General features: G+C 39.3%; 1 protein-coding gene across 1 annotated transcript in view; it reads right to left on the bottom strand.

Annotated features, from left to right (window-relative positions):
• LOC306986033 (ankyrin repeat and SAM domain-containing protein 1A) overlaps nt 1-25315 on the bottom strand; it is a 112117-nt gene extending 86802 nt beyond the window's left edge. The window contains 1 exon segment of the mRNA XM_079588874.1: nt 24812-25315. Coding sequence (XP_079445000.1) covers nt 24812-24990 — 179 coding nt within the window. The 5' untranslated portion in view covers nt 24991-25315.

Here is a 25315-nt window from a genome sequence, read left to right as displayed (position 1 = left end):
TTATAATATTGCATAGTATACACATTTTTAACTATAGTAAACATAGCATTTAGTATATTATATCAAACCAGTGTTTTAGCAATGAGTAAACCCTGTCATGCTGTGTAACACTTCCCCAAGATTTAATTTTGTGATTTCTTTAAATTCTCACAATTGCCATACACTGAACAGCACCGGAAGCTGCAGTGACCACTAAAGCTAAATGCGGAAGTGATCGTATTGTTAGTAAAAAAAAAAAAAAAAAAAAAAAAAAAAAAAAAAGGGCCTTGTCCATTATAATGCAAATTCAAAATGTCACTTTTTAGTTCGAGTTTTCAGTTAATTATGCAACATTTGCCCCCTCAATACAGCACATCATAATACAGGAAGATAAAGAAATATCCTTCAACTAAATCTGACATCATGCTCCACCCGAATGGGCATCTCCGGCCCACTGTGCTCTATTGTGAAAGCGCCATGGCAACAGAAGTGCGGAAAAGGGTCTGGCTGGCGAATGAAGCCTCCACCATGACACTGCTGTTCTACACACACTATTTTCTACCGCACAGAAACTACAAACCTCATAATCCTTCTCAGACCGCAAAATGGCAAGTAAAAATAAGCAGCTCGGATGCTGTGCTTTCACTACAATGCTTCTCCAACCCCTATAATGAGTGTGTGGGGGGGGGGGGGGGGGGGGGGGTCTACCCAGCATGCTGTGCAGCAAATTTGAATTCTTGGAGTAGTTCTAGTACACTCTGGAAACGGTGGGAAATGTTGAAGGGCGGGAGAAACCGATTCCATCTAGAAAAACGTGGAAACTTCTTTGCATAAAGCCAACAAATTAAAATAAATGAACAATCATAATGTGGATTATCTTCGTTTTACAAGAAAATACCATTTCAGATGTTCCAATTCAAAATTTCAATTTATGAGTGAAAATTCTTTCTACACCAATTTTTAAATAAAAATAATGCAAAATATAGATTGTTGGCACTATTTATGGCCAGTGTTTGTTTTCCCTGCTACTCACCTGCCATTGTGTCACACACTTCATGATGCATAAAAACACCTTCGATCAACAACACATAGACATCTGTGGGCTTCTGTTCTTGTGGCATATTTCCTACGTGAAAATAGATCAGGCCATCAGAATATATTCAGAGGCCGGGCGACTCTGAAGGAGAGAAGGCTTGAGTGGGCATGAAGGCCCCGAGCTCAGCCCGCAGCCACAGCTTCAGCCCCACTGAGCACATCTCTGACTGGACGCCGGCAGGGAAGCGCATCCGCTCACGACTCGGATTAAAATAATGAACAAACAGAGAGAGGCACCTTACATAACAGCTTTCATAATGTCAACATTTAAGCCATTACGGAAAAAAGCTCAGCATGTGGTAAAACCCGCGTGTGGTGGTTTCAGTGTTGGGAAAGACTTTAAAGCCGCAGTGTGTCATGCTCCAGTCACTCATTAGTTAAAGTAGCCTAGTTCAGCTGAGGTCGAGATACTGTTAGGAACTACAACCTATTTATTTTTAGGAGATAATATCTTTTTTTATATATTTAGCCAATATCACACAAGCGAAATTGTTGCTTGTTTGCGTGTAATATTGTTTTTATACAATATAACAAGTTAATATTGAGTAGCTTATCATTTAAACAATACTGCCAGTTACCTTATTGGTTTTTGCTCCTCTATCTAAATTAGTTACCAATGTAGCCACAGAAAATTAACTGTTGAACATCTCTGCACACATGCTGTGTCATATGTGTGTCACTGTATACAACCATAGACTGTAAAATAATATGGACGTAGTGTCCGTGACGTCACCCGTAGGTTTCTGAAGAGCATTTTTGAAGCTTAAAGTGGGCGGAGCCGACGGTCGCCATCTTGGCAGCACGTCACTCCCGGATAACCGGAAACGGGCATAGAGCCGGATTAGCTGAGGTGACGTACGGCTAACAGACAGCAGACGCATGGCTAGTAGTGACAGCAGAGCAATCCACCTGTCACTCAAGTGGCCACACCCTTAATTATGCAGAACTTTAAGGCTTAATATAATTTAAACGGATGAGTTATGAATAAGTTCACCCCCCTCACAGTTGTCATGAAGTGCAAAATTAGCTATTTAGGCAAAAAACACTTAGTTTAGTTTATTTATATCAGGACCATGTGCAGTTACATTAAAAAGATGGCTGCACCAGATTTAGCACTATGCTAATTTCCATCTGTAGTCCTACACAATTAAAATTAAATGACAGAATTAAAAATTACATAACAGAAGCAATAAACATAAGGTATTCAGCAAATTATATAACAAAGACAGTTAATACATTATAAAAAAGCAGTTTACTAATAAAGTACAATGCAAATTACCAATTTGTGTACAGAGTTAGCCATGTTGCATGGGGTGTAGTAAATTTCGAGATGCCGAATTAGCCACCCGTTTACTTTGTACCAAGCTGTAAAAAAAAAAATTCTGACATTCTGACGGGCATATTAACATGGGGGATTTATGTGATTGACTCTCTTTCGGAGCCTGTCTCTAGTGGCCGGTCGATGAATTGCAGTTTAAGACACTTCCGTGTTGTGTTCAACACTGAAATTGCCCCTTTACCATTATAAAGAGCCCTATTTAAGGAGACAGCCAGTTGTAGTAGCATCCGAAACAATAATAGACATTATCAAGAGCACTTATTCAACTTCATAATGTACCACCAAAACAGATCAATGGCAAAAGAATAACCACAATGCACTGAAAAACATGCTGAATGAATTACCGCATCCACAGCACAATCATACAGGTGCAAGTTAATTTTTATTCAAATATTAAACTATTTACGATTTATACAAGCTAGTTTTCATAACTGTAGGGAATAGGGAATGAGGGATATGTGAGTGATTTCGAATACACCAACGGTCCATTGTGTTTCCTTTCTGAATGAATCAGTGTTTTGAACAAACCAGTTGAGTGACTATTTCAATGAACTTTAGTTTCTGAATGAATCAACATTTCTTTAAAAGAGTCACTTGAACGAATGATTCAGTGACTCTACAGAAAGACTCTGTAACCTGCAGAAAGAGTTACTTAAAAATACCCACTATTACAGAATGAAGGCCTACCAACACTATTAAAACACTGCTCAGATTTTGAGGACCAGTTGTATGAAACTGTCAGATGATAAAAATGATTTTTTTGCTCCAATATTTATAGGATCTGGCAAACAAAGGCAACAATTAGGTTGACCGCATTGAAAACAAAAGGAAACACACTAAATACATCTAAATAAGTAATATAAAGCTATAAAACACATTAGGCTAACTTATATAAAAGAGTAGAAAACTGCTAAATATTCTGAAATGTAAATATAAACATATGTGTAATATATATACTATTTATATTTGCATTAAAGAATATTTAGCAGTTTTTCATCACAATTTTTTTTATAAAAGTTAATGTATATCGCCTATATATAAAGATGAGGTTAAATACTACAGTGACCTTAAACTAATGAGATCGGATGAGATGATATAAAATAATATAAAAAATATATATTAATAATAGGTTGGTATAATGCAACATTGACCTTAAATGAATTGGTAAATCTTAGAACCAGAATGAATGAGACGAGTGAATCAGACTTTCTAACGCTGAGATACAATTGGCATCCAACACTTGATAAGTCTGGAGGACTAATAAACCCTCATAATAAGCCTGACCTCAAGGGCATGAGTCACCAGCGCTAGAGGATCATCTTCATCCTCTTACATTAGCCTACTTCAAACCGAGCCCAACACAAGTGAGAAAGAGGATGAAGAAGGGAAGACGCACCCGATGAGGGGATGGAAGTGAAGGGGCAGTAGTCTGTGTGTACAGGGCTAGCTTCAACATGCTGACAGCTAAAGGAAAAGCTAATCCCTAATTTCCCAGTGGGGGGGTGGGGTATTTGCATGAATGTCTGGAAGAAAAAAATTGTCCCAAAGCAATGGAGGAAGTGAGAAATGGATCGAAAAGGGATACAAGAGAGAGAAAGAAAAAAAAGGCCAAAATCTGCCTTTGCAATAGTGCGAGCGAGAAGAAAGAGATCTGGAGCCATTTACATGGTAAAGAAAGCACTGGGATGATCCGATTTGAGGGAGCGGAACAAGCCGGCGGGAGTTTCCAAAAGCATGATTAGACCCCGCCTCTCTTAAATTTTCATTGGTCAATAGATGCTTGCATTAGAGTGGTGCAAGAAAAAATAAGTTATTTTTCCCAACTTTGTTTGCATGATTAAATCATGTATATCCCACCAATGTGCCATAATAGGACGTATATCAAAAAGAGGGAACAGGTGAAGACATGTCTATCGCACTCACGGATATCTTCCTGAGCCAATTAGTGAGGTGATGGACACTGTGCTGGGGATTAGCCGTATCCCGCGGCACATTGCCAAGAGGAGCCTGATACATGGTGCACACTGCCAGGGCATTGGAGTTTAATTAAGTGTACTAAACCCGGCGCCAGAACCAGATGCATCATTGGCACACGCACATCCAGTCTCTGCGGTCTGCGATCACGGCCGTGCACAGATTAGACATACTCAAGAGCACTGGCTCAAAGGCCCTGGATTAGGATGATAGCACCACTGCTTATGTTGATGTGCTTCAGGGTTTCCAAACTTTTTACTGATTTTTTTTAATGATCATAAATTTCAGTGACTTTAAGGCCAGATATTAAAAAGAGTAAAACATTTTTTTTTTATATAAATATTTTTGCTTTTCCCAAGCAAGGACGCATTAAAATGATGTGACACTGAAGAAATGGCCATGCCATCACAGGTAAAAATGACATTCACAGAGATGTCTACTATGCTGAACATGATTGATGTGGCAATGCGACGCATGTTTAGCATCAACGAGTCATTGTGAGTTCAATAGCATCTGTGCGTGTGAAGGCGGACACTGGTGCCACGTTTACTAGCACTCAGAAAGCAGATGGAGAGACAACATTATTTCCAGAGAGGCGTAAAATATTGATAAGAAGCCTAATGCTTTAATAATACGAATGGCAACACAATAACAAATTGTTATTATTGTTATTATTGTATAGTAAAAAATATATAAGGCTAATAACAGTCTGTGATAGGTCCGTACAATCAGTCAACGATGAAAATCAAAAACAGCTGATTTCAAACAACATAAAAAAACAAATTGTTCACCCATAACCTAGGCCATTCAGATTACTTGTTAGTGCCTTATGTCAGCAGACAATGTTCTTATAGGCGGTTCACCGACACCATCACCTTCACCTTCTCGTTCAAAGATTTCAATTTGCCTGTGATATCCACGGACTCACCTTTTGCGTCTGGTTTCACCTGCAAGTTTAAAATACACTCAGTACTTTTAAAACACCCTCAGTGTTTTTTTAAATGTTAGAACATCACATTATTATTTCCATTGCGATGCGTCAAGCGTGTCACTGGACGCGCGGGCCGGCCCTGAGTGCTATGTATGATTATTAAAATAAACATTACATAGTTGAAAACACTGAATAGTTCAGTGCAGAGAGTCCACCACCAATTGCATGCATAATAATATTGTGTATCTGAAAATGGAGAAGATCACCCAACACTAAAGCCCGGGACGCATGATGATAATTCGCATTTTACACAACTAACTCATCAGGTATATCAGTGAGTGTCACTCGCGACAACACTAATGGAAAGAATGTACTTAGTTTGGTTGGTAATATAGGCAGAAGGTAACACGACTCCAGGGAAAGGCTAAGGAGATGCGCTTCCCTAAAAAACACAATAGTTTCAATTTACATGTCACAGCACAGCCTACACATCCCAGCATAAATGCTCATGATAAAAAAAATTATTAGTAAAACATCTACCTTCACAAACCACCGTTGATTTAACAGAAAAGCAAGCAAACCGTATGTGGGATTTGAGATGGCCGAAAGCATGCAAAAAGCTCTTTATAGCCTAATCACTAAAAAGCGGCCAATCATCTTAGATCATTGCAATCTCACAAAGCTCTGTAAATAATCAATGAATCTGTCTGCAAAATAAATCTCTTATTTACATCATTTTCCTACAATGAGAGAAATTGACCGTTCGCAAAGACCCGCCCCCCTTAGTTACTGTCGCTATGTCCGACAAGCTACGCCGCTCTCACACCACACCATGTTCTCATGCAGTGAAAAATACATCAGGAGCAGAGAGACACTGATGCTGACAGACCAGGTTACTTTTCGGTAACTTTTGATATTAAACATATTAAACAAAGTCTCACCTTTCAAATTTGGTCATTTTTTAAAAGAAATTTAAACAATAAATACCGTTTTGTGGCTCTTTAATGAGTGTGACAGATCGCTGTAGAGCATCAGTTAAAGCTGCTCGTGAACCGATCATCTCTTCCTTCTAGTTCATATATAGCATCAAATAAACATGAATGAACATCAGAAGGAATGTTGTTTTAACCGCGGAAAGGCGTCAGTACACTCTGCTTCTCAAGTTCAAATCCTCCCGTGTTAATCTACTAACTCTCCTGATTGCTTTGATGGACAAAATGGCAGATGGCAAAGTATGATTGGTCAGATCACCTGTCAATCAAGCTCCCTGCGAAGGGTCAATCGCGAGAACTTAGAAACTCAGAAACCACTTATCGCTAAAAACACCAGAGTTTTTGTTCAGTGCTAACTTAAACACCTCTGGCTCTGATTGGCCATTGCGTTCAAGAAATCCACATCAATGTTTGTGATTGGCTACATTGCTACACATGGCAAAAATATTTTGTAAATATTGGGGTGGGGGTTGTATGGGCACCCACCGGCAGAAAACACTAAATCAGTGACTATGATTGGAAACGCCAATAAGAGGGCCAGTCAGTCGCATTCAAACAATGTTTCATTTCCTCATTTTAGAGTGACCACAGGTGAGAGTCTGATGGACATCATTTTGTGAAGAGGAAATGACCCACTTCTCTCCTCTGGAAATAGAACGATTCTGTTCCAGTTTGGCTGAAGCTAGACCAAGTTTTGCGTTGCAGTGCCGAGAGACTCGAACAAAGTGTTACACGCATGCCGAGGTTGACCTCTTAGTCCCGACTCGAGCACTGACACAATTCTGTGAGCAACAAATCAAGGGCAAGAAAGGCGAGAGACCAAAGCTCTCTCTTAGAGGAAACAAATATGATCTTTCTTTTAGTAAATATCAACCACTCTTTTTATAAACCATAACCTCAGTGGAGAAGAGAACCTTATCTCTGGAGACATGAAACCACAACATCTGTCAGACGCTAGTCAACAGAGACCGAGTCTAGAATATTCAATCTTTTTTTGTAATTAGATAGAAACCTGATCATACATGTTAGCAAAAAGTAAATAAATAGTTTACGGGTTTTAAAGGTTTTAAGACCAAAACAATGAGATTAAGCTGCTTTCATGACATAGGCCTAACGGTAATTATGATATGGCAACCCGTGACGTTTCACCCGGAGTGGTTCACGTCCTCAGACTCGGATTTATGTGTTTCTATGTCAACACTATCAACGCCGAAATGAATTTACAGCGGTCAGATGGTACAAGTAGAGCTCTGCAAGTTGCGTTATTATTATCATTGTAATGTTATGTGCTTTGAGACATAAGGTAAAGTAAACATTGTGTCTCTCGTGACGCATTGCAAACTGTTCTGTGTGTGTTCATGTGTTTTGAAGGAGGCGTGGCTTTGAAGACGCTCTATAGGGAGGGAGGGATCTCAAAGCTAGATTGCTATAAGGGGCTTTCGCACCGGAGGAACATTTTCATAGTTCCTCGAACTATTTGTGGAAGTTCCCAGATTTTGGCGTGTTCGCACCGCAGGAACTGGGAACGATTTTAGTTCTAGGAACTCCTTTTGGAGGAACTGATTTAGCTGCTACTTCAGAGTCGGTCTAAACCAGCATTATACCAGTGACGTTAGTATACGCTGATTGGCCGAATGCACGCGAATCAGCACCCGCCATTTAAAAAAAAAAGCTATGTAAACAGTTTATAGCCTATATATTTACTCCATGAACTAACTCTACGAACATGTAAAACTGTGATAGGGCCTCTCAACCTTTACACTGAGGAAAAAATCCAACGCAACTTTGAGGGGACCAAGCCGATGTATTTCTGCTCAGCTAGCAACCACACGGCATACGCTAATACCTTTTCATATATCTATGTATAACAGTTCTATATAATAACGTATTTGACAGGACTGTTAGACCGATCATAAACGACTAAAAAAAACGGAGAATGCGAGCGCTGTTTGTTTGCTCCGGCTCTGGCGTTCTCAGCGGTCAAAATAAAGGTCCGCCACGCCGTCAAAATAAAAGTGACAAAAACAAGCGCGGCTCACGTCACTTCAGAGTTCCTACTGGCGGTGCGAATGCAACCAGGAAAATGCTCCTAAGGGAACCATTAGTTCTCGAAGGAAACACACACTGGTGGCTAATTCCGATAACCGAGTTCCTAGAACTACCCGGTGCGAAAGCCCCTATTGCTAGCTTCTCTATTTTGCCTACCCTACCTTTAATAGAAAATGCAAGACATTTCAAGATTTAAAAAACAAAGTTCTCAAACAAAGTTTTCTCAACTGCTCTCTGTGGCGTTCTGCTGACACTGAAGAAAAGTAAGGCAACTCAGAGGCTACTAAATTAGAACAAGCAATCAAAATGTCTAGACAAGACTAACTGGTGTCCAGAAAGGACATTACAGAGAATAACTCTTCTGTGTCCAAATAAAACAGCGTTTGAAGTCGGTAAGCAGGAGTAGGTGGTGCACACAGCAGGTGCACACAGTAAAGGCCTGCCAGGAACCGGAGGAGGCGAGGGGGGGGAAACATAATAAAGGATGAAGAATGAATGGCTGCCTTTAGAATAAAACACACATGCTGTTACTTTAGATTGTTACTATGCTCAAACAGAAACTATTGTTACACATGCTCAAACAGAAACTACGTATGTCAGCAGATTTTCAGAGAATTTAAACACCATTAATTTATGAAGTTCCCCATGCTTAAATATACATTTCACAGAATCCTGCAGATTTCCCCAAAATAATCAGAGAAATTGCAGTTTTCAAATGACTAATTATTCTAAATAAAAAGAAAAAAAAGTTTAAACCTTTGTCCCAAAATCTATGAGATAAAACAGTACACAATCTACTAAAGATAAAATACGCACACAAAGTAAACGCCAAAGCCTGTTTAATTCACAAAGGTTAACAAATAAGCAGCATGCCAGTTGTCACATTTTCCATAGGACATTTTTTTATGAAGGAGTAAACAGGATAAACAAAACATTAGGAGAAGCGAATGCTTTTTCTTCAGTTCAAAGCCTTCATATGCGTTAATACTGAAACCAAAAAGAAGACCACAAATCATGTACTGACTGAATAAGAGCTGCCCAAGACTACTTCCTAACTAGTGCATGAACACTTTACTAAGATTAGTCTGATGGATTCAGAGTTGCTTTTGCTGCAAGAATATAAATACATCACTTTCAAAGTAAACTTTTTGTGTGTATGTGCGTGTGTGTGTTTTTCTTTTCAGATAATTGGTCATTCTGCTTTTGTCCTCCAGAAAGAAAAAGAGGACCTTCTTGTCCAGTTCAGTTCCTGGAATACCATCCTGAGGGTGTCAGATTCCTCATAGGGCGAAACTGCCCATTAGTTGTGAAAACAACTGCTGAACTCTGAACGAGTTTCCAGAGCAGCCTGCTGTAATATCCCCTCCACTATGAACTTGCATTTCAAAGTGAAGCAATGAAGTATCAACAATGTGTTTACCCGTCTACAGTAGCATAGTTTTAATTATCAGACACTGCCCTCCAAACTCAACCTGTGTAAGCTCTCCTAAATTCAGTTCAATCACAGATAAGGTGATTATGCAGTCAATTCCAGCAGAGATACAGGAATAACCCACAACAAGCTCCCATTTTAATGTTGAGTTCCTGATAAACCACATTCCAGCTAGCCGAGAGTATGTGTTAGAGACGTAAGAGGGCCAATGATTTAACAGGTGATTCTGTAAGGCAAGTCACTCACTCCCAGTGCATTCTGGGTCATGACTGACAGTCAAATGAGAAGAGATAACATAGCACTTCGTACTGAACTTATCCTGATGCTTTAATGCACATTTTTTCACACACAAAGAAATTAAACCACACAACAGGAAATATTTAAATGTAGGTGTGTGGAAAGAGCCACTGAGAATGACTCAAGGGTGTGAAGACCATCAAGGGTGAAGAGTGGAAACTTACACGTGTAATATCAGAAACCTTCCTCACTTAGTATAGGCTAGTCATTTTAATATATGTGGATGTGCTGAATGTAAAGTAAAGCATGTTACAATTTAGGGGTGTGGTCGATATGGCCAAAAATCATATATTTTATGTCACAATATATTAACAGTACAGTTTATCCTGAAATAAAGTTGTAACGACATCAATATTTTTGATGCCATTAAAATTCTGAATTTTATATACAGATCACAACACCAATTTCAATGAATCACAAAAAAAAACTAATACTAGCATAACTAGTGTTGTTAAACGTACCAGTCGGTACAACAACAAAAAACGATACACAGAACCGAGTCCCAGGTTAATTCGGCACCCACCAATGATACATTCTGCTTTTAAATGTTTTCCTTCATGTTTGTTTGAGCAAGGGTTTCTATACAGTGTGTTTTTACAAGCGTTGAGCATTGTAGCCAATCACAGCCATATCTGTTGAGCACATGAATGCAATGGCCTATCAGAGATGCTAGTCAGTAAGTCAAGTCAGAATCCATTAACACCGCTGAAAACACACAAGGTCAATGTGAGCCGCACGCTACAGCATCACAATATCAAACAGTATTCCTAATTTAAATTTATCAACTGAATTTTCATAAAAACAAATGAAAACAGCCCAAGTGTACATAAAACTACCAGTAGGTGGCAGCATATTAAAAGTAGGAGTCAATGACTAATTTATTTACCCGATTTGTTCAAAAACACAGATTTATTCAGAAACGGGGGGGAAACAGCTTTAAGTTGCTCTGAGAAGTGTAACAGTTCTGCTTTGATTAGAAATATTGGAATTGGCAAATTTCAGCGAAAACATCAATATTGACAATGTTGTGTCTAAAATGTCATTTAATATGAACTTTTTGTTTTTTGAACTGCTGTATAAAATCAATCACATTTGCAATCGTGCTGATATTGGGGGGGGCAGCACTCTTTTGCACCATGTCTTGAAATTTCCAAAACATTTTTGACACTTAAATATAAACTATGTCCACCACTTTGAATCAAGTTGTTCACAGAGCTTAAAGCAGGAGACTACCTTATAATTACAGCCAAACAAGACAGATAAGAACTTAAGAGGGCAGCATAATGTTGCTACCTATCTATCTACCCATACAATAATGTAAAACAAAACACCTAAACAGGTTCTAAACTGGCAAAACTGTTAAATATGAATGAAACGCAGAGCCACCCTGTCTTGACAAAGATCCACAAAGAGGAGAGAGGAAGCAGGAATGGCTAAACGTCCACCACATGACTGAGTCTAATCCAGTCAGAGGAGGTTCATTCTGAGGCCAAAGACACAGTTGTTGAGATCAGTCCAAACCAGGCCAGAGGAACTTCCCTTCACTCAAAGATAAACTGATGTAGGGCTGTGCGATATGACGATATATATCGGATGGACGATATAAAAAGTCTATCGATTCATATTATGCTCTATCGTTCATATCGTGGTGTCGCAAAAAAATTGTTTACGGCAAAACTTTTTCATCATTTGGAGGACTGCAATCTTACACGCCGCCATGAGAATGGCAGAAACGTGAATAACATGGCGAAGGGTGATAGAACCGGGTGTTTCCGAGCAGGACCAGCCAGGACAAACCGAGGAGCTCGTTCCTAAATGAGGGGCTACCTCTGTAGCATGAACATGATTTGGTTAAATTTCTATATGTTTGGTTGACTATTATATTTTGATAATGAACATGCTGCTATGTCAAGTTAGCAATGCAAGAACGTGTGCGCGTGCCGTGAAGCGTCGGCGCGATCACAGGAACAGGAATCCGTTACTCCGTAATTTATGGTCATACGGATAGAAGCAAAAATGATTAAAAACTTTAAAGCCGTAAAATACAGAAAACAAGCTCGATTCCCTTTTCTACCATCTCGGTTTCCTTTTTGTGAACTTTGGACCCTGTCGCATGATCCGAAGCTCAGCAAAATGCTTCCTTTCGTTTTGTTAATCTGTAATTATTTAAGGCAAATAGGGCTGGTCCGAATACCATTTTTTGAGCTTCGAAGCTTCGGTAGTAATGAACATCGAATATTCGAAGCTTCGGAGAGAGGGTGCTGAACATAATCTTCTCTCTAATAAAAGCAGGAATCTCTATGTGTCTGCAATATAGATAGACACGTGAGACGCGACACGTTCAGAATTAATAAACTTTTAATAAACGACAGAACAGCGCGAGCGGGAAGCGGTGCGCCTCAACGCGGGCTGGGCTTATGCTCCGAGAACGCGGACACTGCACTATAGTGATATAAAACGCACACACACAGGTCTGTTAAATTAAGCAATACTTTTAAGGTAGGCTAGTCTAATATTTTTCTGACTAACAAATTACTGACAGAGTAAAGGGTACATTTTAAATAAAGAAAAACTAAATTTAAATAAAGAAAAACTAAATTTAAAAAAAGAAAAATGAAATTTAAATAAAGAAAAAACAAAATCTAAATAAAGAAAAAACGAAATTTAAATAAAGAAAAACGAAATTTAAATAAAGAAAAACGAAATTTAAATAAAGAAAAACGAAATTTAAATAAAGAAAAAACGAAATTTAAATAAAGAAAAACGAAATTTAAATAAAGAAAAAACGAAATTTAAATAAAGAAAAACGAAATTTAAATAAAGAAAAACGAAATTTAAATAAAGAAAAAACACAATTTAAATTAAGAAAAAAACGAAATTTAAATGAAGAAAAACGAAATTTAAATAAAGAAAAAACACAATTTAAACTAAGAAAATTTTTAATTTACATAAAGAAAAACGAAATTTAAATAAAGAAAAAACGAAATTTAAATAAAGAAAAACGAAATTTAAATAAAGAAAAACGAAATTAAGTTAAATTAAAAACGAGATTAATTTAGATTGATAATAACGGGTAAAAAGTCTAATAAATTTTGTTTCTATTATTTTCCACAATGTCAAAACAACGCAGCTTAACCCAAAACACAAGCTCATCATGCACTTCCACACACACTCCGCTGTTCTCATGCACTTCTGTCCACACACACTCCGCTGTTCTGCTCTAGAACACTCCCGTTGCTGGAACACTTAAGCCTCTGTTATACTCCAGTTTGGACGCGTACACGACAGCTGCGCACAGCTCGGACGCAGACTACTTGTATTTATACTTTCTGCTGAGGTCCAATCTACTCGCTTGCGCATGGATCGGTCTGGCCAGTATAATCGATAATATTTTAAATATTTATAGTTTATATTTTCATTTATGTCAAAACCTATCACTTTCAAACATCAACATTACATTTATTAATATGTATTCGTGTCAAAATGACATATTAACATCTTAGGCGTTGGTTCTTTTTCTACCATGCACGCGTTTTCCTGAGACTGGTGTATCAGCAGGTAGTGTGCAAACTCCAACCTGTTAACATGGGTGCCGAAATAAAAACGGACATGCCACGCAGCCAGTGTGTCGCCGGCCTTATTCAAGCTCGAATGAGAACCGTTTCGCGGGAGATCCTAGGTGTGCAAAAAAAAAAAAAAACCCCCCGAATATTCGAATGTCAAATTTTCAAATCGAATACCAACCCACCGAACGAATATTCGATTATTCGAATATTCGGGTTCAGCCCTAAAGGCAAATAGCCTATATTTCGCATATAGGCCTATATATTAGTTTTATATATTTAGCTTTATTCTGTTTTCTCCGTTGTCCGTTCACAGAAGCGCTTTAAGTGCGTGATGTGACGTTGTGTGGATCCATGTTCTACACTATCCTGCGATTTTCGCTGGTTTCAAAAAACAAAAAGTTGCATATTAGCCTACCTGCTATTCATTTTCACTGAAATGTAGGCCTAATTTTTTGACAGTTGGTGACATACAGTATGGAAAACTAACGCCAGCGCATTCCCATTGCGACTCAATGATGACTGACAGCTGAGCATGGGCATTTCACTCACGTTGGATAGGCTATGCGCGTCAATATCACATTTACTCAGTCTGTACTATTTGAATTCATGATTGGTTGACTGGCAAATTAAAATAGTTAACAGAACGATAAAATAACGTTGTTAACCGGTTAATGGCCATTTCAAATAAGCGTGTCTGTTCAGAACGATTACATTTAATTTGGTTTCCGTTTCTGGTTATGCTCCTGTCAAAATTTCGTTTGTTTGTTTTCGTTCATTGAACAGGTTCGGAGCCCTGATTTCTGCTACATTTTAAACATCTTCCATTGAATTTTTACATTTGGTATTTTATATAGCAATATTTTATGTTGGGCCTGTAATCATTTGTTTTTGAAAAGTGTTTTATATTTCGTTCATATTTTATATTTCTACATTCTTAATCAAACATTTGCCCATTTTTTTTGGGAGAATATAAAATATATATAGGCTATATATAAAAAACATTTTTGAGGATATACTTAATATATACTCAATATATATATCAACTTTTCTTTTATTTGATATATGCTAAAAGTATTTTCCATGTAGTAATTATACATATAAATTATTAATTGATTGAATTTACAGAAAAGATACTATATCGTGATATATATCGTTATCGGGATATGAGATGACTTGTATCGTGATATGAAATTTTGGTCATATCGCCCAGCCCTAAACTGATGTATATACCTTTTACACAGTTTAGCACACATTTAGTACTCGGTCAGCTTCTTTCATTATTAGTTATTAAGAATTAAGTTCTTAGCCATCAACTTTTGTGCTGGGGACTGGGAGGCTTTTTATTTTAAGTAGACACTAAACAGCAAGACTGCAAAACTATTGAGGAGAAAGAGGGAAGTGGGATTGAAATGTTGCAAGCCAGACTTGAACCTTTATCACCAACATGAGCAGAACTCCTCAACATATTTACACCGTGTCCTAACTAAGGTAAGGTTAAAACTTTATTATCCCACGCAGGGAAATGTGTCTTGGGTCATCACCCATGCTGCAGTCAGTACACAACTAACACACAACAAATCAACAAACCAGACAATAATAAAAAATTAAAATAAAACTAGATGTGATGTGATAAGATTCCAGTTGTCCACACCAGACATGTTACATCTACAAGTGCCGACACAATCAAATCACAAATAACAGACAATCAGAGGAGGACAGACAATCAAATAAACTTCCTCACAGGGACCCTAATCAATTAATTGGATGAAAAAAAAATGAACAAGCTAATATAAAATAATAATTAAGTAAAACACGTCTCAAATAGGGATGGCCCCGAAATAAAAATGATGGGCCGAAAAGGAAACCTCTGGATGCACTAGGCTGAAAACCAAAAATGACTTTAATAATTAGTAATTTCTCATTTTTAATGAGTTTTTTTGTATAACTGTAATATTCAAGCTTTCCTAGTCTCAAACGCATTAAACCGCACACCCATTCGTCAAAGCACATGACAGGGCAACAATCCCACCAATTCGATTAGTACTTTCCTTTAAAAGGGTCATGACGTGAGAAATCAAATTTGCCATATATAAAAGGGTCTTTGTAGCATTAAAACATCCTGCAAGTTTCATACGTCAAACGTCCTACGCATTATAAACAAAGCATTTAATCAAGCTTTGAAAAACAGCTCGTTATGATATTGTGGGATCTGTGACAACACACAGGCAAATACATTTGCGACTGCTTCCAGAGCAAGACGAATAGTTACACATTAATCGCACCATAGTAATGTGAGCGCCACGTAGCGTCAAAGCAAACAGAAGCCATTGTAATCACTGATGTTGTCTACACTGGATGCCGTTTACAGATCAGTGTTCAGTTCAGTGTTTCCCATACATTGATTTATTTGTGAAGGCCCGCCCCCATATCAACACTGACCACCACAAATAGATTCAAGTGCTTCCCATTCATCAAGTAGACTGTGGCGGCCGAAAATATATTTAAACGTCTCATAATAACATAAAAGGTCTTTAAATGTAGTGTTTTCCACCATTGCTGTCAAACAAACAAACTAAAATCAAGAGTGTGATAAGGCTTTGTGTCCTTATCAAATCACAAAAGACTGTCTGACTGCGCAAAGAGAAGTGAGCATTTCGCTCACGCGATCAGCTCCGCGTCTCAGTTCACAGTGAATGAATGCAGTGAACTCCATCTGTGCATGTGCTGAGTTTAGCGTGCACTTGGGAACGCAGTTACGCATTATTTCCACATTTGCATAGTCGACGATTACAGCATTTCACTAGATTTGTAATGAGACGCGCATGTAAACTTGTTTTCTGCCAAAATAAAAGCTCGACTGCATTTCCTTCAAAATAAAAGCTCACGGGTTTCTCTCTTGCATGTATAGAAATTAGGACAACACTAATTAGTTTGCATTGCATATGGCTATTACCGTCATAACATTATTATTAATAATATTAGTAGTAGTAGTATTATGTAGTGTAATAATGTAGACAGACATATCACAACTAAAGAGAGGGCCCTTTAAAGTTTAGGTACAAGTCAATGCACTGACTTTTTTTGTTTGTTCAATTTGTACACTGAATACGGGTTGGAGCTCTTAATTTTTAACTCTTAACGTGCACTAGATTTATTAATGTAACTTTAAAATGTACAAAGTCCTCTTACGGGAGGGCATGTCCCCCGGACCCGCTAAGAGAGGCCAAGGACCACCCACCACAGTTTCACAAAATCCTGTGGGAAACACTGTGACCACTGACCAGAGCAATGTTCACGCATCTCACGTGTTTATACTGCTATTCTTACAAAATAAATATCACAGTGACCAAAAACCTGTTATGTTCAGCAATTTTAACTGAAGCACAGTCAACTTGTTTAGCTTATTAGAAAGACTGCTTCACTGAGTGGCTCTTGCAGTGATGCCATGTCCTTTTTTGGGGGGCTTGTTGTTTAAAGTCCCCCTGTGGACAATCATTGTAGCCCTTAAAACTCAGCCTTGGATCACCAAAATTACACAATTAAATGCTTATTTCCTTGAAAAAATTATCCATGCCTTAAAATAGCTTGAAAAGTAACTTTACACCCTCATTTAGTAGGCCTATAGGCTACATGGTTCTATGAATATGCAAATGAGCCCCGCCTCCACTCACTCACACACTCAGAGATCCACTCGTTGACAATCACACGTTGATCTGATTGGTTACAAGGTAGTTTGTGACGTCAGAAACACCAGCGATTTCAAACCACGTTTTTAAAACGGTCTTTGGTTCACTGCAGTTTTAAGAAGAAAATACTCATCAATGGTGTCGACTTATGAATTTGCACATGGTTTGTCTAAAAGCATATTAAAAACACCACATAGAGATATTAACAACATTAAAAGCTTAATTTTCACCACAGGGGGACTTATGCTTTTTAAGCGGTTTAAGCAGAGAAACACTGCTGATGATGCACATTAAAATTAACAACTAGTGGTTCAGTCCGAGTAAATTCGGTTGTACAATGCAGTCGTCACTCCTGTAAAGTACAGAACAGGATTAAGCACAAAAAGGTGTACGGACGACTGAACTGGCTAGCAAACACTCTGATTAACATGGAAAAGACACATTTTGTTTTCATGTATTGCGTCACTGCATCGCGTCTGGTTAGGGCACAGTGTTAACAGCTTCTCTAGAAGGGTTGCGGTGGAAACAACACATTGGTCATGAATTTAAACCTACGTACTAGCCTAAAGCAAACACTTTTAAATGAGACCTGTAGAACTACATGCCAGAAGGCCACATCTTGGCTGGATATATATATATATATTACTCTAAATATGCTTTAACTAGTTTTTAAAAATGAAAACAGGAAGTGATACAGATCACCTTGGTCACACAGTCTCTTCAACCAAACCACTTAACGCGGAGTGTGTGAGGCGGCCACATCAAACAGAGCCTGGTGTGTCATTCACACAACACGAAAGCGGAAAACAACCTAACCTCTATAAAGCATCAATTGTCCTCGCCCAACACCAATGCATACAGTGTTTTTCAATTTAAGTCTTTTAACTATTACAACTCGCTACTAAGCTCAGATGGATGTTACAATGATTGAAGCTGTATGATATGATTTAGCATTAAATATTTAGAGCATACTCATCCACTGATTCATTGGAAAATTAAATGCAATTCAGACGGCTCAGTGTCATAAGACTGTGATAGTCCACTGAGCAGTTTCAGCATGGACTCTTGCTCTCCTGTCCGTTCTGACAGGTCTGTTAGCAGGCCGGCCACAGTCCCGTTGCGTTCCCAGACACTGCAGTTCTTCAGGAAGCACCTGCCCTTTCATCTCCCCACAGGAATCCACCACTACACTGGCCACTCTTCAGAGGAACTTCCCTTCGCCAGGTTTTGTGGGAATCAAAAGTGCAAGCCTGTGTGAAAAGAGTCTAACAGGATCTCTAGATAAATAACACTCAGCACTTTTACAGAAGCTTGCGGTCCGATTTGGTGTAGCTAGTAGGGCTGAACGATACATCAAATTTTCATCGTCATCGCGATATGAACTCCCGCGATGAAGACATCGCAACAGACAGCCTGACACGATGAATAATGCCTGGTTCAGATTAGCACTACACGTTTTTGACTCCTAAAATCTTGTCGTGGACAAGAAACATGTCAGACTACACGTTGCTTTCCGACCAGTCATCGCGTGCCGTCATACACACACATTCACTCGCACGCAGACACACAAACACACACACTCACTGTCCCTCGCTCACTCACACACACACACACGCTCACTGGCGCACACACACACTCACTGTTGCACTCACTCACGTCTCGCCTCGCTCATATATTCAACCCGTCGTGGAGGGCCGTTAAAGAATTAAACATGCTATAGTCTTTCTGTCGTGAAGCATCGCAGACGCGACGTAGGTTGTGTCGCCCACTATACGAGATGAAACGATCGAATCTTGCGTCCCGACGCCCGTTGTCGTTATTACGAATCTCCACGACACCCATACGTCAAACGGATCGTGCCAAAATCGCGCTAAAATCGTGTATTCTGAACCAGGCAGGTAATAAACGTTTGCCCTATCACGCAAAGAACCTATTAAAGCACTAAGACATGGGAACAGTATAGTTAACAATCACATTTATCGCAAGTCATATTGTCATCGCAATATTAAACAATGTTATCGCACATCGCAGCTTTTCCTCATATCGTGCAGCCCTAGTAGCTAGCACACAGATAAGATTTAAAATAGTGCCCTGGCCAGTCCAACATTTCACAGCAGTCACAATAATGCTGAGAATTCAGTCCAATCATACTAACCGAACAAGTTGTCTAAAGCTTAAAACGCAATCCCAGAAAAGCTGCCTCTCAGACAGAGTGCCAATGGCCTATTAAATCGACTTCTTTCACATCTTCTTGCGCTTGAACTGACAAATTCACACAGAATTATTAGGGAAACTACCCTTGTGAAACATTGTGTCTTAAGTGAACATGAACAGTTGAAAAGAAAACATGTGTAACAACAGTATGTTGGATATGTGCCACTCTTAAAGTGACAGCAGCCTAACAAACCTACAGCTGTCTTTGTCCTCGATGTTAATCTAACAACAAAAGACAGAAAATGACTCCCTGCTCTTGCCCAGCAGCTCTAAATATTCACTGTCCCAATAAATTAAAGATAAATATGATAGAGCAATAATATGAACAGTGAAAGTAACAGTAGCTCATACAATACATTTTAACAGGCATAATAATAACCGAATGAAATATCTATTTGATAAGCCAAGACAGAGCAGTGACCTTAACTAACCTTTCCTGCTATCTACCAATCAGATGTGTTCGTCGTGACCACATGATGAGACATGGGTTCTGTTGGTTTAAGACCAACAGACAGGTTATGGAGAGGGCAGATGAATGTATAAACATCTTGACAGAGATAGACTGATAAATAGACACATAGATAAAAAGACAGACGGTGTCTGTCCAGACAAAAGGACAAATGAATAGACGCATAGAAAGACAGGCATAGAGATAGCCAAAAGTACAGACAGGCATTGGACAAAAAAAATAAACATTAAAAAGGCAAACATCTGGACTGATGAACAGACAGACAGAAGTAAGCAATAAGGTACTCGAGGCTAGTGCTGTATCGTGAATAAGTCACGGCTGAAGGGAGTTGTTAGGCACGACGTGAAGCGGAGTCAGCCGTGACTTATTCACGATACACCACTAGCCTCTCGTACCTTATTGCTTTTATAAAACGGTTACCACACAATACAAATATTAAAGCCGAAAAATATGCATCTATGCAACTTTCATGAAGTAAAATCACTAAAAGCCTTGCTTCCGCTGGATAAAATAGTCCCTGACCGTAAACAGAAACAGAAGTTACATTATTAAGATACATTTATAAGATACATTATTTCGCCAATACATGGCGGCAAAGACTGTCTTTATGAGCGAGTCAGTCGGTAGAGAAGACTTTTACATTGAAAGGACTCAAACTTGTGATCACGGAGAAGGAAGACGCAACTGACAGATGACTATATGGGAAGGGGAAAACCCCTTAACTGTTAAAAAGACAAGATATCACAGCGGACATTCAAACTGATTTTTATTGTTATGAATGTATTGGACTGACCTGAAGGAAAATGCTGTCTACTGTAGATGCAGATACACTCGCTTACTCGATGTCTCACAATACTCGACTATAGCAGCTTCAATGAACAATATCAATGAGATCAAGCATGTGTTTGCGTTGCTAAGAGCGGTTGCTAGGGATGTTGTGTAGTGATACATAGAAGCGTTGGGTGAAGCGGTCATAGCCGTGTTTTATCGTGAATCGCTATTGGCCAATCAGAATCAAGGACTGGAAGTACCGGTAACTGTTTTATAAAATGGATTACCAGATGGACAGATAGACAAGCAGAAGGAAAGATAGACAAGCAGAAGGAAAGATAGACAGATAAACAGGCCTATACAGACAAGCAGATGGAAATATGGACAGGCAGACATAAATAGACAGAGAAAAGGGTAACAGACAGACAGATGAGTGTAAAACAAGGATGTTAAATTAAATGCACATGTGCACACAATGTGTATTGAAGATGAGTACATCTGCATAAATACAGACACGGCAGCATGTCCAAAACTGTAGACGCCGCCATGTTGAAACGACATTCCACGAAGGGGAGAGAAAACAACTCTCAAACCCTTTCAAAACAACATGACAAGTCCCAACACGACGCCTCGTTCCATACAGTACAGAGACGGAAAACACAACGCAAGAGCGGTTTCTTTCATTCCCAAGCACGAGGAAACCTCTGGTGCAGATATTAGGCCAAGGCAAGCCCTTCCGTCACAACACAGGTGTGTTAAAGGGATAGTTCATACTAGAAGTATTTCCTTTACTCACCCTCATGTCTCTCTCTCTCTCAAAAAAAAAAAAAAGTTATGAAAACCATGAAACTCAAATATTGAATTCCACACAATGAGCGAACTACTGAGCAAGTTCAGAAAAGCCAAACATATGGAGCTGATTATGAGAAGCAAACATCAAAATGTATTAGTTTACAAATTACGCACTATGGAAAAAGTGTTTTTTTGAGGACTTTATTAATCGATAATCTGGCCCTGCAATCATAATTTGTGTTAAATGTGTTTTACTGCCACTAGTGTTCATTTCAACTGGAAATTGCAGTGCAATTTATGTATAGGTACGTTTAGACTAGCACTAGACTTCAAAAATGTAGGTAGAGGCATATGAAATCATTGATAAAAGGTGGAATTGGCCTTGGTAATAATGCAGATTTGTGAAGACTGCTCGCTCTAAACTAGGCAAATCTGACGGCAATGAATGCCAATGTACACACAAGCAGAGTAAGACACACACACTCGCATCACAAAATACTATTGACATGTACATTACACACGCCAAATGACAAGCTGCACGCAAACACAGCACTCCCTTTAACACCTGCCGATAACTGCGTCTCAGACGAGTAACGGATTGATGCGCTTAAAGATTGTTGGCCAGAGAGAGAGAGAGAGAGAGAGAGAGAGAGAGAGAGAGAGAGAGAGAGAGAGAGAGAGAGAGAGAGAGAGAGAGAGACTTTTATATTCTTCTCCTGCTGGCACCAGTTCCAGCCGATCATCCGTTTATTTCGCTCTCCGACACACGCTGAGCCGGTCTTTCTCACCATAGAGCACTGCCAGACATTGATCCACTGAGCCAGAGACACACACACACACACACACTGATGCCAGTGGACACAAAGAGCTGCGACTGGGAGAAAGGGTGGATGGCATGATGTCTGGCCTCTATGAATGTAGCCTATAGTTGATCAATTTGCACATGGAATAGGTAAATCTTGTGTGTGTGTGTGTGTGTCCAGATGAAGGGGTGAGATGAATAGTGATGATGACCAGAAGACGAGCAGCAAAAGCTCAAGAAGAGTGAAGAACTTCGCTAACAGAATCGCTATTCGTCATATCAGGGGTGTGTTTCTCGTACGCCGACGTAACTCGCGGATACACGACTATAGTGCGATACATCGTTGAAGAAATCAACTATTTCCCATGTTCCCATGAACCATGTTGTCACAAATATATCGTTCAACCATGTTGGTTAATGACGTCACACAGGTGGTGGAGTAATAACTTCTTTAATGAAACGGTTTGAGATCGGATTAACGCTAGATGTTTTGCTATGACAGGCATGGCATCTGAGGACTCATTCTTCTCAGTTATTTTGCTTTATTTCCAGATTCAATCATAGGCTCGTTCTTAAGTAGTAGATCACGAACGCACATGCGCACTCTTCAAAAACAACGCTTTAAATCTCTTGACAAACTAAAAGACGTAAACGACATTTGTATGTATTGTAAATAAAAGATACAGATTGCACTGAACGTCAGCTTGCTTATTTGGCACGAGATAAGGATTTATTGAGTCCACATGCCATGCAAACAAGAAACTCTGCTTCTAACCACAGGCCGAGAGCTGTCGTTCCTAACACACAACTCTGAGATGCCGTTAGCGAATGTTCATTGGAAGTTGGATCTATGTTTTTGGGAAACACCGACTCGTTGAACTGCTGAGAACGACGGATCTTGCGACCATAGTCGGCTGACGATGCTTTTGGGAAACGCACGTGGTTAGTTCGGTGTTAGTTGATATACGTGTGTTTGTGTGCCTTAAAAACACTGAACATTGTTGTGAAGACTGATTTAAATATGTCACTATTGGGTAATGCTAGTAGGCTGACACTAAAGTTTTGCTTAACTTTACTGAGCAAACTTGCATGTAAAAATGTGTATTAAAAAGCACCGTATGATTTAAAAAAGTGTGTACCTGCATTATTTCCACCTATTATTATTATTATTAATGTCTTTACTTTTACTTTGATGATGCTTCACTTAATTAAAGGACAAAATTCCTTTAAAAAAATATTTCTGAATATAAATAGTTATATAGAATAGTTCTGAATATAAATATATAAGTAGTAGTAAGATAGACAGCCATTAACACACACAATCCAACAACTCAAACAGTGTCTCTATATATCTTCATATAGCCAGATAAGAAACCACGTTATATCTCAACATGTGAAATTGCCTAAACAATTATTCAGACTGGAGGAGTCTGGACTTTGAAATGCATTAGAAATGAAGAGGCATCTCAAGTGCATGCAAATGTGATCAGCTCTCTATTCACACACTACACTGAGAATAATTTACATGTCTATCTCACACACACACACATCTACATTGTAAATACATCTGCAAATCACATCCAGCAGGAATGTTCTGTATCGCAGTATTACGACACTACATTTAGCTTTGTAATAGCAGGGATGATGGCGCATGTTACTCACGCTTTTATGACATAAAGAGGAACATCAACATGTTTATATTGAGAAAGAACTGAGCAGGTTCTTTGAAAGATAATGATTACTTGAGCTACTTTTTGACAGCTAACAAGGTTTTAGGTCAAAAATGTGATTGTGCAAATGCGTTTTTCTCTTCGCAGAAGTGGTCTAAAAAACCTCTAGTTCAAAAACACCTTTAATTAAACAAAATTGTGAATTTTGCTCTAAAAACTCACATTTTAATATCATAATTTGTGCGGTTGGGTGCCAAGAGACTGACAACAATAAAACCACATACACACACACACACACACACACACGAGGTTTTATCTGATGAAGGCAGATGTTTACAGAAACGTGATTACAGATTTCATGAACGTCATGGCTGGGAGAAAGTTGTCACGTGTGTTTTGAATGCAAATACGTATGCTGTAAAAGACAGTCTTTTTTATTTGGATCGCATTTTAGATTTCAAATGATATCTGTAGTTATTCTCAACCTCAAATCAGTTAGTCAACAAACAGCAGTTTGTGACAACCTACCCAATACAGTGTGACAACATGCCCCACTATAGACAACAACACAACACAGACCCTTCAATTATCTTTAGGTTTCCCCATGGATTATTTGTTTAGTTAAGACTTCAATGTTTGTGTCTACGACTCTAACAAATAAACCAACAGTGAAAACAATCCCTGGAGTAAAGAGTGCCAACTAGTCCCGGTCGCTGGGTCTCCTGTAGAGATAAAGCCGTGGTGTTCTCTCACCTGAGCAGACTGGAGAGTGTGTGGGAAGAGCTGTGCCCGCCGCTCCCGGTATTCCCGGAGGATCCAGCGCCACTCGCAGCGGCCGACCCGGCCGACGGTCTCTTCCCGGACAGCAGCTTCTCGACGGCGGGCAGATTCCCGGTGCGCGCCGCCTCCAGCAGCTCCTGCTCCTTCCCCATCTCTCTCTCTCACACACACACACTCACACTCACACACACACTCACACACACCAGCGGCGGAGGAACGATCACACGGTCGGCCACACGGACCCACGGCAGCCTCTCCGACGCCCCGACGCGCTCTCTTCCCGCTCCGCTCCGCTCGGTCCACCAGCGGCGGCTGTGTCAGGGTTATTCCCGCTCCAATCGCTCCTGCTCCGGGGAAACTTTCTCTCCCAGCGCCCGCACAAACTTCCTTTGGCAACGGCTCGACACGTCACTTCCTAGACGGGCGCGCTCCTTGGTGACGTCGCGAGGGCTCGGAATTATGCACAATCATTTAATT

Source organism: Phoxinus phoxinus (assembly GCF_949152265.1).
Source record: "Phoxinus phoxinus genome assembly, chromosome: 18".
NCBI lineage: Eukaryota > Metazoa > Chordata > Actinopteri > Cypriniformes > Leuciscidae > Phoxinus > Phoxinus phoxinus.
The sequence above is the reverse complement of the archived record's forward strand: the minus strand, read 5'-3'. Positions and strand labels throughout refer to the sequence as shown.